The 13957-nt window shown below is 38.1% G+C and overlaps 1 protein-coding gene across 2 annotated transcripts in view; it reads left to right on the forward strand.

Annotated features, from left to right (window-relative positions):
- Nucleotides 1-13957, forward strand: part of proza (protein Z, vitamin K-dependent plasma glycoprotein a) — a 136714-nt gene that overhangs the window by 120198 nt on the left and 2559 nt on the right. For both annotated transcript variants that reach the window (XM_049468056.1, XM_049468054.1), the window contains 3 exons: nucleotides 9875-9990; nucleotides 10093-10210; nucleotides 10324-10637. In XM_049468056.1, coding sequence (XP_049324013.1) covers nucleotides 9875-9990; nucleotides 10093-10210; nucleotides 10324-10637 — 548 coding nt within the window. The remainder of the gene's footprint in view (nucleotides 1-9874; nucleotides 9991-10092; nucleotides 10211-10323; nucleotides 10638-13957) is intronic.

Genomic DNA, 13957 nt, shown 5'->3' on the forward strand with positions numbered 1-13957 from the left:
TTAATTTAATTTCCTTTCCCGCTTTACCTCCTGCGTTTTAAACTGCTCAGGCTATACACACCCACTTGTATCGCTTTTCGGTATTCCAGAGGATATTTTGTTTGATAGAGAACTCCAGTTCATTTCTAGAGTTTGGAGAGCCTTTTTTAAACACTTTGGTGTTTGGTGTTTTAAACACTTTGGTGTCTGAACTTCATCCGATGAGCCATGGACAGTATGAAAGGGTGAATCAAGAATTGGGAAAGGTTCTGCGGGTATACTGTTTTAAATACCCCGCGGACTGGTCTCATTATCTCGTTTGGGCTAAAATTGCACAAGATTCACGGTGTCACCCTTTTTTTCTGGATAAATTGCAGCAAGCAAGTGTGGGAGGAGACTGCCCGACAGGTCTCAGAGGTTTTGTATTAATTCAAAAAGCATTCTAACAAGCGCCAAGGCGATACCCCCCACTTTTAACCTGGTGACCAAGTGTGGCACTCGACCCGGGATTTTAGGTTTGACAGGTGCTGCAGGAAACTCCAAGCCCAAGTACATCGGCCCCTTTCGAATTTTGTCTCAAATTAATGAAGTGTCATATCGGGTGGAGCTCCCTGCACAGTATAAAGTGAATAATTCTTTCCATGTTCCTCTCCTCAAGCCTGTGGTCCTGGGCCCGCTCACTGAGGGGGCTCCTTGTGACGTACCGCACGCGGCAGTGGAGGGGGAGGATTCTTTCACATACATGGTTCGGGTGGTGCTGGATTCTCACCAGCGAGGTGGCACACTGGAGTACCTCATTGATTGAAAAGGGTTACGGAGGAGCTGGCTTGTTGCTGGGAATGTACTGGATCCAGCTCTCCTTATCGCCGATTTCCATGCTCTCTACCTTGGAAAACCAGCACCCCGGCCTCAGGGTCGCCCCAGACGCTCCCAGTTCTCCACAGATCCCATCTGCCAGGTTTTCCTTCCTTTCCTTCAGCCCTTGTCGGTCTGACACCTCCGCCACTCTAGCAGCGGCTCACGCCTATACTCCCTGTCCTTCGGGTAGGTGTCGCTGTGGTCACCCTTGTGTCTCTCCCACTCCGGTTCCAATGTGGGGGGGGGGGGGCATATACATATACAAATATATATGTATATGCTTATAAAAAGGTCTTTATCAAATGTATCTTCGTTCACAACAATCATAACTTTGTACACATATGGTAAGATGGTCCACTATACAGGTGTAAATTATAAATATGTTGCATATATGCTTATAAACAGTTCTTTATCTTACACATTTCCATTCACTCTCCTCTTCCACTTATAAACAGATGCACAAGGAAGTTGGTGCTGGGAGACGTAGGCAGGGGGAGGTTTTACGACAGTGCTGTAACTCTGCAACTCAAATCTGAAATCTCAATCCTATCTAGTGGGCCTTTAAGCTGTGTTGATAAGCTGGTTCAGAAGTTACATAGTAATGTTGCAAATTAAGTGTATTGGAAAAAAAGTTTGAAGAAGAATTTTATTTTAATAATTTAAGTTTGAATAGTGGTTGTGTGGCAGTTTTATTTCCAAAACACTTTTTGCCAATCTCCTGTGAAGTGGAACAGGTGATGGAGAGCAGGGGCTTGGTGTTGCTTGCTCAGATTTAGTAATTTAAGATTATTATTTGTAATATCTATGCTCCTATGTCTGGTGTTGACAGGTTATTTTCTGAACAATGTTAACACTGCACTAGAGTGTAAGGCAATATACAATATTGCCAGGCTCAATCGTTTTTACTGTTTAATGTTTAAAAAGGGTGTATGGTCATACCTATTAGTTTTTCTAACCACAATTTGGTTTTATGTTCAGTTTTTGTTGCAAATCTTAAGACCAAGAAAGTTTTTTTTTTAAATAATTATAGATTGGAAAATATTTTTAGTAACATACAATATTAAGTCACTATGCATTCACACACCTCTAATTTATCTATGTGTGTAGCAACATGAATAATGAAAGCAGTTAGAGTTCATGTAAACTTCAGTGCAATCAGTAGTGGAGCAACTAGTCAGAGGCAGGTGAATGAACTGGATGATGGGAAGTTGAACTGTGGAGGGTGATGAGGAAAGCTGACTTCCAGAAACTTCCATCAGTTTGGCCGACAGGGGACATGAGATCCTAAGGGTCCAACATCCATCAGTATCGGTTCAGAAAGGTGGGCAGTCAGTAACTCGGAGGAAGGCAGTAGATGGAATTATTTTAACTGGATTTATGGAGAACAGAAAATGAAATATGATCAGAGCGTGATTAGAAGCTGGAAGATTAAAGATCTAGAAGGTAACTTTGACACGGAGGCTCCCTAAAATACCGGCATCCACCCACTTCACCATCCACAAACCTGCCTGACTGAGTTCAGTGGGTGAACATTGACTAGCGACATCAAAATTATTCTATTGTTTTGTGGTGTTGCATTTATGGTTGATGTGTCTCCTAGTAGGCATGTGATGGTGTTGGGTGTATTTGGGTGGTTAGGGTATGAGATAGAAGGGTGATAACTTCTTTTCAGAACTGGTTAACTGGTGTGCAGTGCCACATAGTGTGAATATAATTATTGACTGTGTTTGCAGTGTGTACAAATTGGTGAGTTTGTGAATACCATTTCATACATTTTGTGTGGTGTAGTGTACTTGGTGGATAACTTTATACTGGATGAGTTGTAAATTAGTGTTATTATTGGTTATTATTACACACCTGGACCCACAAATTGGCATTAGGAGTTAAATGTTCTTCCTATAGTTTGCACAGTAAGCTAATATTACGATTCAGTTGAGATAATATTTGATATATTTGGATAATATTTTATTTGTTGTAGTAATGCTAAGAAATTCTGAAATTGGTGTAGACAGGTCTAAAGTGATTGGGTTGATTTTTAAACAGATCAGTGATCTTCACTGGTAGTATTGTAAAAATTGTGGTAGTGACATTAAGATGGTATTATGATACATGTGTTTGAGGTGTTTAACCTTGTTTTCAATCCAAGGTGGGTAGTTTAGTGTTTGTTTTATTGATGATAAAGTCCAAATGGATGAATGAGTGGTTGGTGTAAGTATAGAGTTTGTTATCTTGTGAAAATTCCACCAGGCTCTGTTGTTGCCACAGTTGTATTATTAAAACATGAATGTTTAATAATTGATTAACTAGTAAATGGTAAGTTGGATACCTGTATATCTCTTTGCATAATGTTTGTTCTAAATCACTCCAAGATCTATTTGTACTATTAGGTTTTATCCATTTTAATATGTATGGTAGTTGATTTACAAAAAAAGTTATGGTGGAAGTTTGGTGCCTCTAGACCGCCATGCGATTTTGAGTTCTGTAACATGGTTAGATTGATTCTTGGTGGTTTATTTTTCCAGTAATATTCAGTTTTTTGTGGTAATCAGAGTTGAAAACCAGGTGGGTGGGGGCTGAATGGCAACCACTCATTATAAATAATTGACTTACGGATACTGTATTTTTAATTGTAGCAATTCTGCCAGTAAGTGAGAGGGTAAGTGTTGTCCAACGGAGGAGATATTCACTTATTGTTTTAGTTAAAATTGAGTTTGAACAGTTCTGACAGCTGGGGGAGAGAAATAGTAACATAGTATCTGCATATAGACTGATTTTATGTTCTGTGTTGGGTGTTTGGATTCCTTTAATGTTTGTGTTTTACATACCCCTGCTGCTAATGGTTCTATGAAAACAGAGGATAGATAAGGAGAGAGTAACATCCTTGTCTAGTCCCCCAGTGTAGTGTAAAAGTTGCAATAGTACCTCATTGGTGTTAACTGAGGCCTTTAGGGGTGTGTTTAAATAAGATTATTCGATTTAAAACGATTTTAATCGTTCTTTAGAATTAGCCCATTTTCCCTGTATATGCATACAGTTTTAATGGCTGGCATTTTATTTTGCGAGCCCATCCTTTTGTGAGCACCGCCTTCTGGCTGGGTGATGAGTTTAGGTGGAGCACAGTGCCCAGGGTTCAGCACTGTGGGGGAATTTCTGTACAAATGTAAGTAATTTTCTTTTGTATTTCCACTTACTGCTGCATGTGTTTAATCAAACTAATACATTCTAAACTGAAAAGTAAAAATTGATAAATAAATAAAAATAAAAATAAAATAATAAGAAAAAGACAAACTAAAAAAACAAATTTAAAACAGTCACAAGCTTTTTGGTGGTGTTTAGAAACTAAAAGTTTAAAACGATTCAGCTGAGCTTTAACGTTTCCTGTAGTGAATTCCAGCTCGTTGGTGCACTGTAGCTAAAAGCAGATTTTCCCAGTTCAGTAAAAACTCTCTGTACCTGAAAGGAGATCCATCCACTGGAGCGATTCCGATAATTACTGTTGTTGAATGAGATTAAAAAAGAGATAAAATTCAATTAAATTCAATTTTAAATATATAGTATTTTTCACAACAGAAATTGTCACAAAGCAGCTTTACAGAGAAAACAGGTCCATGCCAGAAAGGTGCAACATTAGGAACAGGGCATCTCCATATATATCTCAATTAGCCAATGAGATATAAGCTGGCAAATAGTCAGAAAGTGATTTATAGATAAAAAAATAGCCTATGAGATTCTCTTCTTGCAGCTAGTGAGGACCAACCAACTCTATGGTGTAGTGTGCAGTGGTGAGTAGTGTAAGGGTTGCCAGTAATAAATCATAAAGCAGAATGGTAGATTGTGTTCAATGGTTTGAGAGCACTGCAAACGCTTTTTTAAAATTTACATCACCGTAGTCCAGGACTGCTAGTATGTTTGCCTCCACCCTTAATGATAAGTTTGTTAATATGGGATTTAAAAGAATGTTTTTCATCGAGCCAGATGCTGAGAAATGTATCATCGCTGACTCGTTCGATGCTGGATCCTTTCAGGGTAGTAATAGTTATGGAATTGAAAACACTATTTGAACATCTGGAAAACAGCATGAATTTGGTTTTATTCGCATTTAAAACCAACTTAGGCAGTCAGTAGAGTGTTAAAAGAGTGTTAAAAGTTTTTTAAATGCAGTGTGTGCAGAATCTGCTGAGTGGTATAAGATTGAATCATCTGCATAAAGGTGTAATTTGCAGTCTAAGGTAGAGGCAGCAAGATCATTGATAAAAATATTAAATAAAACTGGACCCAGGATTGAGCCCTGGGGCACTCCTTTTGTTATGGGCTGTAGGTCTGATTTATGTTTACCAGTAGACACACATTGCTTTCTGCCAGAAAGGTCATCCTGGGCCCACAGAGTTGCATTATTGCTAAAACCAATCTTATGTAAAGAACCGAATAGTAGATCAAAGGCTTTTGTGAGGCTAATAAAAATGTCAGCAGAGTACTTCTTCCTGTCTAGGGCCATGTATAGACCATTTAAAACCATGGTGGTTTCACAGATGGTACTATGTATTTCTCTAAATCCAGATTGCTAGTTGTACAGGATAGAGTAAACATAAAGAAAAGACTTGAGCTGGTTATAGGGATTCTAAATTTTGGAGAAACAAGACTTTGAGAGTTTTGAGATTGGTCTGTAATTATTTAGATCTGCTGCATCTCCTCCTTTATGCAGAGGAATATCATGAGCTGTTTTCCAGATACTGGGAATTCTGCCAGATAAAATAGTAAGATTAAAAATGAATGTAATATGTTCTAAAATAACTGGGGTCCAAACCGCTCTCACCTTTGTTTTCCGAGGATTAATAGAGGAAAGGGCATAGCCACAATGTATGGAGAGCAGGTCGGGAGGGGGGAAATATCAAGTTTTTGGGAAGCAGTAGTAGTGATGGTAGGCGGATCCACGGGCAAGTCAGTGTTTTTAAATACCTGACTAGCTGCAGCAAAGTGTACATTAAAAGCTTGGCACAGTTCTCAGTTGGGATTTGTTGTGAGTTTACTGCTTTTCAGAAATCTTGTGGATTAGATGTTTATTTGTCACCGAAAGGAATGATCTTCTGAAATGTTCTAAAGCAACATCCACATCTGTACTGTCAAAGTGAATTTTGTTTTATAAAAACAGCTACTCCACCCCCTCTAGATTCCTCTGTCTATTTTGTACAAATGAAAATCTGAAATTTTCTAGAGCGACATTTATGTGCTGCCTGGGCCAGGTTTCTGACAGGATTCAAATATCAGGATCAGCCTGAGCACTTAAAATTTTCAATTGGTCCATTTTACCTTTTTGCAGTAGACTTCTGATATTTAAACGCAGAATTCCAAGACCCTTTCTAAGTTTAAAACTATAAAAAAAAACAGTTTACTAAAAACAGAGTAAAACAAAAAAACACTTACTAATTCTGATTATTTTGTTACCTGGCCGGGGAAGAGGCACTTATAAAATGGATTATTGTCTCTATTCTGTTGGCTAGAGCCTTTCTGATTATTTTGTGTCTGTATTTATTGGTGATAAGGGTCTGTAGCTGGATGGTAGGGCAGGGTCTTTGTTTGGTTTAAGGTGAAGGAGATGATTGGAGTATTCATGTTTGTTGGTAGTTTTGCTTTTTATTTAATTTCTGATATCATTCTGTAAAACAGTTGAGATAGGGATGGCCTGTTAATAAAACTCAGGAGGGAATCCGTCCTGGTGCTTTATTGTGTTTTAGGGTTTTATAAAATTCTTCTTGAGATAATGTTAATTCAGGTGTATTATTTTGGTTTTCGGTTAATTTAGGCAGTTTGATGCAGTTTGACTGCTTTTTTTTTTCAACTTTTTCCAATTTTCTCTCCAATTTAATTACTGCTATTTTAAAGGCTTTGGGTACATGCCTCAGGGTGAGCAATGAGTTTAACTATCGGTACCTGTTTTAGTAATTTTGTGGGAACTGCATCAAGTGTGCAGGTTGTGCTGTTTGAAGAGGAGATAATTTTCTCTAGTTCTAGCTGTGGAAGTGGGTTAATGACTTCCAACCTAACTTCAGTAACAGAGTTTTATTCTATATCAGTCACACCAAATAAAAGAGAGGATGTGTTATTTATCTGTATAATTTTTTCATCAATGTTTTCAATTTTGTTATTAAAGAGGTCTAAAAAGGTGTTGCTGGTACGAAGGGCTACGAGTTTGATCATTGTACCTCGGTGCAAGCTTTTTCTGTTTCTCTATTTTATGTTAAATGTGTACACAGTCTAAAGTAAACCAAAATGTATTTTTTTGTTTGACTTGGGGGACAGACACAGTCTGAATACATTGGTATCTTGGTAATGTCTCTTTGCAGCTCGCAGACGGTTGGTTAAGCCTCTCTGTCTGTGGCCTGGTCCCGGCTCTGGATTGTCAGCAGCTTCTAACACTACTCTGCCGACTAGATAAAAGACTATGAGCTATGCTGCATGAAAATAAGGTGCTCTGGCTCCCGGTAAACAGTCCTTAACAGGCTCCTCAGTTGGTGCTTCACTGAGCAGGGAAAACCTGTTTGACACGTGAACTGGGGGAGCGTGGTGTTCAGGTGGGCTGGCTGTGGCCTTTGCGTTAGCATTAGCCTTAGCCTTTTGTCTTTGCCACCGAGATGTTACCCATTCGCCCCGCTGTGAGGGCTCTAAGGCCGGAGTCGAGGGGGTACTAACTCTCCCTGAGACACCTGGGGCTGCTAACAGTGAATCCTGCTGTCTATCCCTTATTAATTTATTCGCCTTATCCACAAGGTGCTAACTACCTTACCCTTAGCACAAATACCATTGTTTTTATGAGTATCAGTGGACAAGGGGTCTAAGCTAAACATGCCACACTCTAAACAGGAGAAAAGTGCAGGTTAGCATCACGGCCATCAGATTACTGTACTTAAGTAGTAAAAATTCTGTATCTGTACTTTTTTGGGTTATTTTTCCTCCTACTTCCACTTTTACTAAACTACATTTTCATGAGTTCTCTCCAATACATTTTTGTGCTATACCATTACTCATTACCAGGGGTGTCGCCAGTCCTTTTTAGGGGCTCAGGATCCGCAAATGACGCTTACGCACTCACACAATTAATCAGCGCTCTATATTCTTTTCTGTCCCACTCCTGATTTGTTCACGGGTGTGTGTCATGAATGGCTAAGAGGAAAACATTGAACTATTTTGAAGTCGCCTTCTATGAGCCCTGACCTCAATCCTGTTAGGAACATGCCGTCTGGAAAAGGCACCCATCAAACCTGAGACAATTGGAGCAGTTTACTAATGAGGAGTGGGCCAAAATACCTGCTGAGAGGTGCAGAAGTCTCATTGATAGTAACATGAATTGTTTGATTGCAGTTATTGGCTCAAAAACTTGTGCAACAAAATGTTATGTTTTGGGTACCATGATTACTGTCCAGGTGAGTTTACTTTTTAAAAGAATTCTGCTGAAGCAATGTCTGTTGTTCATTTTCATACCATTTTTATTTATTACTTTTGTCAGATTCAAGTTATTTCTGTGACCGTTGTGGGTTTTTCTTTCATTAACCGAGGGGTAATGTGTAATTGCAATCATTTTCAACAAAATTATTTAGCAACAATACTACAGGGCTGCCAACCCATGACAGTATAACTGTCACGGGTTTAGCTGTACTGCAAAGTACAGCTCAAACCACATCATCAAGTTCGCTGATGACACAACTGTAGTTGGCCTCATCAGCAAGAACGACGAGTCAGCATACAGAGAGGTGGTGCAGTGGCTGACGGACTGGTGCAGAAGCAACAACCTATCTCTAAACGTGGATAAAACCAAGGAGATGGTTGTTGACTTCAGGAGAGCTCCTGGTGTTCACCACCCGATGAACATCTCTACGGCATCTCATCTGAACGGCTCTACTGTGGAAATGGTGAAGAACACCAAGTTCCTCGGTGTTCACATTGCAGAGAACCTCACCTGGTCCCTCAACACCAGCTCCATAACCAAGAAAGCCCAGCAGCGCCTCTACTTCCTGCGGAGACTGAGGAAAGCACATCTCCCACCTCCCATCCTCACCATGTTTTACAGAGGGACTGTAGAAAGCATCCTGAGCACCTGCATTACCGTCTGGTTTGGGAACTGCAATACCTCAGATCGCAAGACCCTACAGCGGATAGTGAGGACAGCTGAGAAGATTCTGAAGAAGTCTCTCTTCCCTCCATCACCGAGATCTACACCACACTGTGCATCCGCAAAGCCACCAGCATTGTGGACGACCCCACCTATCCCTCACACGAACACTTCACTCTGATGCCATCTGGCAGAAGATACAGGAGTATCCGAGCCTCCACTACTAGACTTTGCAATAGCTTCATTCACCAGGCAGTCAGACTCCTCAACGCACAGAGACAGAGCTGACCACCCTCCTCACCCACCACACTCAAAAAAAAAAAAAAACTGTACTGAACCCCCCCACCCCCGCTTAAACACTAAGACTGAACTTCACCCATTCAGCACACAGAGGCTGACATGACTTTATTCCTATCAGCAATATTTGCTGCCACTCTCAATAACCATAAACTCTCTACCTCAGTAACTGCTGTGATTATATATGTTCTAAATGTTACAGTATGTTACACATCTCTGCACCTTATCCTAACTATACACTTTATTATACCGTATCGTTACTGCACTGTCCTGTCTCCTAAATTGTCTTAAATTGTCTCGTCTTTTGTATTTATTGTATTTATTGTTATTTAGTGTTATAATTTTATAATTTTATGTTGCACTGTCGTCCCTCCTGCACTTTATGTCGTCTATTGCTTGTTGTTCTATGTTGCACCATGGTTCCGGAGGAACGTAATTTCATTACACTGTGTACCTGTACTCAGATGTAATGACAATAAAAAGCCTCTTCACTCTTGACTAAAGGTTTTTAGAATGCCTTCCAATAGTAAGAGAATATGGATAATGGATGATGACATGACTCAAAACAAATGTATTATTTTTTTGTAATAGTTGTTGTTAGAGGCAAATGATCAATACACTGTTTATATTTTTTAGAGCGCTTTCCTTGTGGAAAAGTGAGCAGTTCGATACAGTGGGAAAATAGGAAGTCAAGCAACGTGAGATCTGAATATCAAGGACTAAACTGCAGTGCCGAGGAGTGCCCCTGGCAGGTACAACCCTTTAAAACATATATGCAGTATGCAGTAACATTTATAATAAAAAACAATGAAAATCTCTGTAGCTATCTGTGAAAACATTTTTTCATTATTTAGGCTGTACTGCGTATTAGTGGTTCAAGTGGGTTTTGCAGTGGCGTCATCCTCAAAGACAACCTAATTCTGACCACAGCACAGTGTGTCCGCAAGTATGGTGACTTTGAAGTAGCTGTGGGTGAGTAACGTTTAGGAAGGCATTTCTGAAGTGTTTTAATCAAATTGTTTTGCAAACTCCATTACAAATTAAATTGTATTGACCTTATTGCATTAACAATTGTGTTTTTTTAGGCAAGAGATTGCTGGCGGATGAGCAAGGAGAGCAGATCTTGTATGTAAAGCAGATTCATGTGCATCCACTCTACATGGAAAGTAAACCAGACAATGATCTGGCTGTGGTGGAGCTAATAAACAGGATCATTCTCAAGATGAGTGTATTGCCAGCATGCCTGCCTAACCGAGACTTAGCAGACAGGTTGATGTCAGAAGAGTACATGGGCATGGTTACTGGCTGGAAAGATTCATCAGAGCTTTATGGAAACCTTATGCTAAATCACCTGTCATATGACAAACTGCCGACGTGTGTGGAGCGCCATTCTGGCCAGGTTAGTAGATCCTCTTTTTAGCCAATAAAATAAAAATGTATGTTTTTAATATTGATAGAAATTTAAACCAACATTTGTTCTTTTAAGAACCATTTGAAACAACCAAAGAAATTAAGCTGTATTAGTAGTCATGTACAGTCAGGATCATAAATATTTGGACAAAGACACAATTTTTATGATTATGTTGAATGATTAAAAATAGAACCACGCTACACCTAACCATAACCTTAACCCTAAATCAACCCTAAAATCTAACCCTAACCTAACCATTAATCAACCCTAAAATCTAACCCTAACCTAACCCTAACCTTAATCATTAATCAACCCTGAAATCTAACCCTACAACTAACCCTAATCTTAACCCTTAATCAACCCTAAAGTCTAACCCTACACCTAACCCTAACCTTAACCCTTAATCAACCCTAAAATCTAACCCTACACCTAACCCTAACCTTTAATCAACCCTAAAATCTAACCTTACACCTAACCCTAACCCTTAATCAACCCTAAAATCTAACCCTACACCTAACCCTAACCTTTAATCAACCCTAAAATCTAACCTTACACCTAACCCTAACCCTTAATCAACACTAAAATCTAACCTTAACCTTTAATCAACCCTACAATCTAACCCTACACCTAATCCTAACCTTAACCTTTAATCCACCCTAAAATCTAACCCTACACCTAACCCTAACCTTAACCATTAATCAACCCTACAATCTAACCCTACACCTAACCCTAACCCTTAATCAACCCTACAATCTAACCCTACACCTAATCCTAACCTTAACCCTTAATGAACCCTAAAATCTAACCCTACACCTAACCCTAACCTTAACCATTAATCAACCCTACAATCTAACCCTACACCTAACCCTAACCCTTAATCAACCCTAAAATCTAACCCTACACCTAACCCTAACCTAAGCTTTAAATTTAACTCTGACTCAATGATAAAATGTTACGATTAGGTTAGAGTTGGATGTCGGGTTACATTCAATAAATAATCATTTCCTTTCACCTTTCAGTTCAGTTACTTTTAATAGACATGCAGTTGAATGTTAGTTGAGGATCATCAAATGGACCACCCAAGTAAAGTGTTACCTAATATTTTGTCATTTGTTGGGCAGGGCGATATGGATAAAAATAACACTGCAATATTTTTTTGCTGAATGGTGATAAACAATATATATATCTTATTATTTTTATCCCATAAGGTAATAACAAAAGTACACTTCTGAAACATAGAGTAAATAAAAGTAAATACTTCCTGAAAGTTAATAGGAGGGATTTAAGAGTTAATTTAGCACTAATCATTAACTTTTACTTAGTTTCTGCATGGATCCCGACCTGACTATGGAACAATATTATAAAGTGCCACCTTATTTCTATACATTTGTGAATACACTATTTGTCTGAAATCTCATCTCTGCCTCACCATGACCTGACAATAAACCTGTCTCATCACCAGATTAAAATGACTGCTCTGATCGTTGCAGAGAGATTAGGATATTGCTGTTTGTACTCTTCTGCGTTCCTCCTGCCACTAACCGGATTTTTTTTTAAAATAACATGATTTTGTTTATTATTTAAATAATTTACTGTTATTAATTATTATAATTATTTAATGTAAAACATTTAACAGCCAAGGAAAAACACATCCCAACTCCAAAATAAGGGCCCTATTTTAAGGATCTATAGCGCACTTGTTAATAGCGCTTTTGCGCAGCTGGATTTAGGGCGTGTCCTGTGTCTTTTGTATCGTAAGAGCGCGAAAAATACGCCTTGCGCAGCTCCAATGGCGCAAAGGGCGTGTTTTAATTCCCTTAATTATTCATGGGTGTGTTTTGGGCGTAACGGGAAATAAACCAGTCAGTGTGTCAGTATCCATCCCCTTTAAGACAGAGGTGCGCTGACTTCTATTCATTCCTGTCTTAAGAGCGCATAGGAAACTGCCCCGTCAGGCTGTGAAGATACTTTATTGTTTATGTAAAAACTGGGTTTGTAACACTGAACATTAATCAAGTAATTGATTATTTACACTGGAGGGGGATCCTCATTTACAATGCTGCTGAGCATTTACAGTTTAAAAGGGATTAAAAATATATATATCTACTATAGAAGAATAAAATAAATACGTAAAAAAGGAAAAATAGGAAATTTTAAAAAGATCATAAAAAGTGAAAGTAAAGTGAAATGATAAGAATGATAAGCAATTATCAAATTTATATCAATAAACTAAGAACATTGGAATCATGACAAAAAAAAAAAAAAAATATATATATATATATATATATATATATATAATTTGATTAATAAAATAATACAAATAATTAAAATGATTTAAAAAATAAATAGTATAAAATATAAACCCAATGAAAAAAACTAATTTAAAACAATCACAGGCTTTATGATAATAAGTTTTAAATCATGAAAAGAGCTCACCAAAACCTCAACCTATTCTTTATATTTGACAATATTTGATTAACTTTACAGGTCCTTATTTATTTTTATTTAACTGAACTGAGTATTATATTATTTGTAGCTAGAGCTGGGCGATATGGGAAAAAATCTTATCACGATATAGTTTTCCATATCAGTCGATATCGATATGTATCACGATATAAATCAAATCACTTTGTGTCACACTTAAAGGTTTGTTTTTATTAGTGAGAGAATAAGGGAGTGATGGAAGTTTTATCACAATATTTTTTTCTGTATCTCCATAATTATTAGGGCTGGCCCGAATAGCATTTTTTGAGCTCCGGATATTTGGCAGTAATTGGTAGCGAATATTCCAATATTAGTTTTAAAAAAAAACAAATTAATCATGAACACGAGCCAGAACCCGAGCTTGAACGTCAGCCTGACTCAGGCGCTGCATGAACTCGGGCTTTTTTCCAATTTTTTCCAATTTTCCATGACTGAAAAAAAAACTTGGGCTATAAGCTCAATATTAAATATTTCGTTTGTTTAGAAATTATTTTATATTCTTAAACCATGTTAAATTATATTAGATTAGTAGGGCTGGCCCGAATAGCGTTTTTTGAGCTCAGAATATTGGGCACTGATTGGCAGCCAATATTGGAATATTTGTTTTTAAAAAGACGGATTAAAAACTGATTAAAGTAAAACAAAAATTGCAACTCGGCCCCTTTAATTCACCACAAAGTTTTCCAAGACCCAGCCGAAAAAAAAAGATTTCCCACCTTTTCCTCAGCTGGGTCGGGCTCAAAAAATGATTTGTGATAGGCTGTTTTTTGGTTTGTTTGTTTAAGCACTTAGGCTTTTGTACTGCTGCAGTGCAATATTTAGAT

The sequence above is a fragment of the Astyanax mexicanus genome, chromosome 19 (genome assembly GCF_023375975.1).
Source record: "Astyanax mexicanus isolate ESR-SI-001 chromosome 19, AstMex3_surface, whole genome shotgun sequence".
In the NCBI taxonomy this organism is placed as follows: Eukaryota; Metazoa; Chordata; class Actinopteri; order Characiformes; family Acestrorhamphidae; genus Astyanax; species Astyanax mexicanus.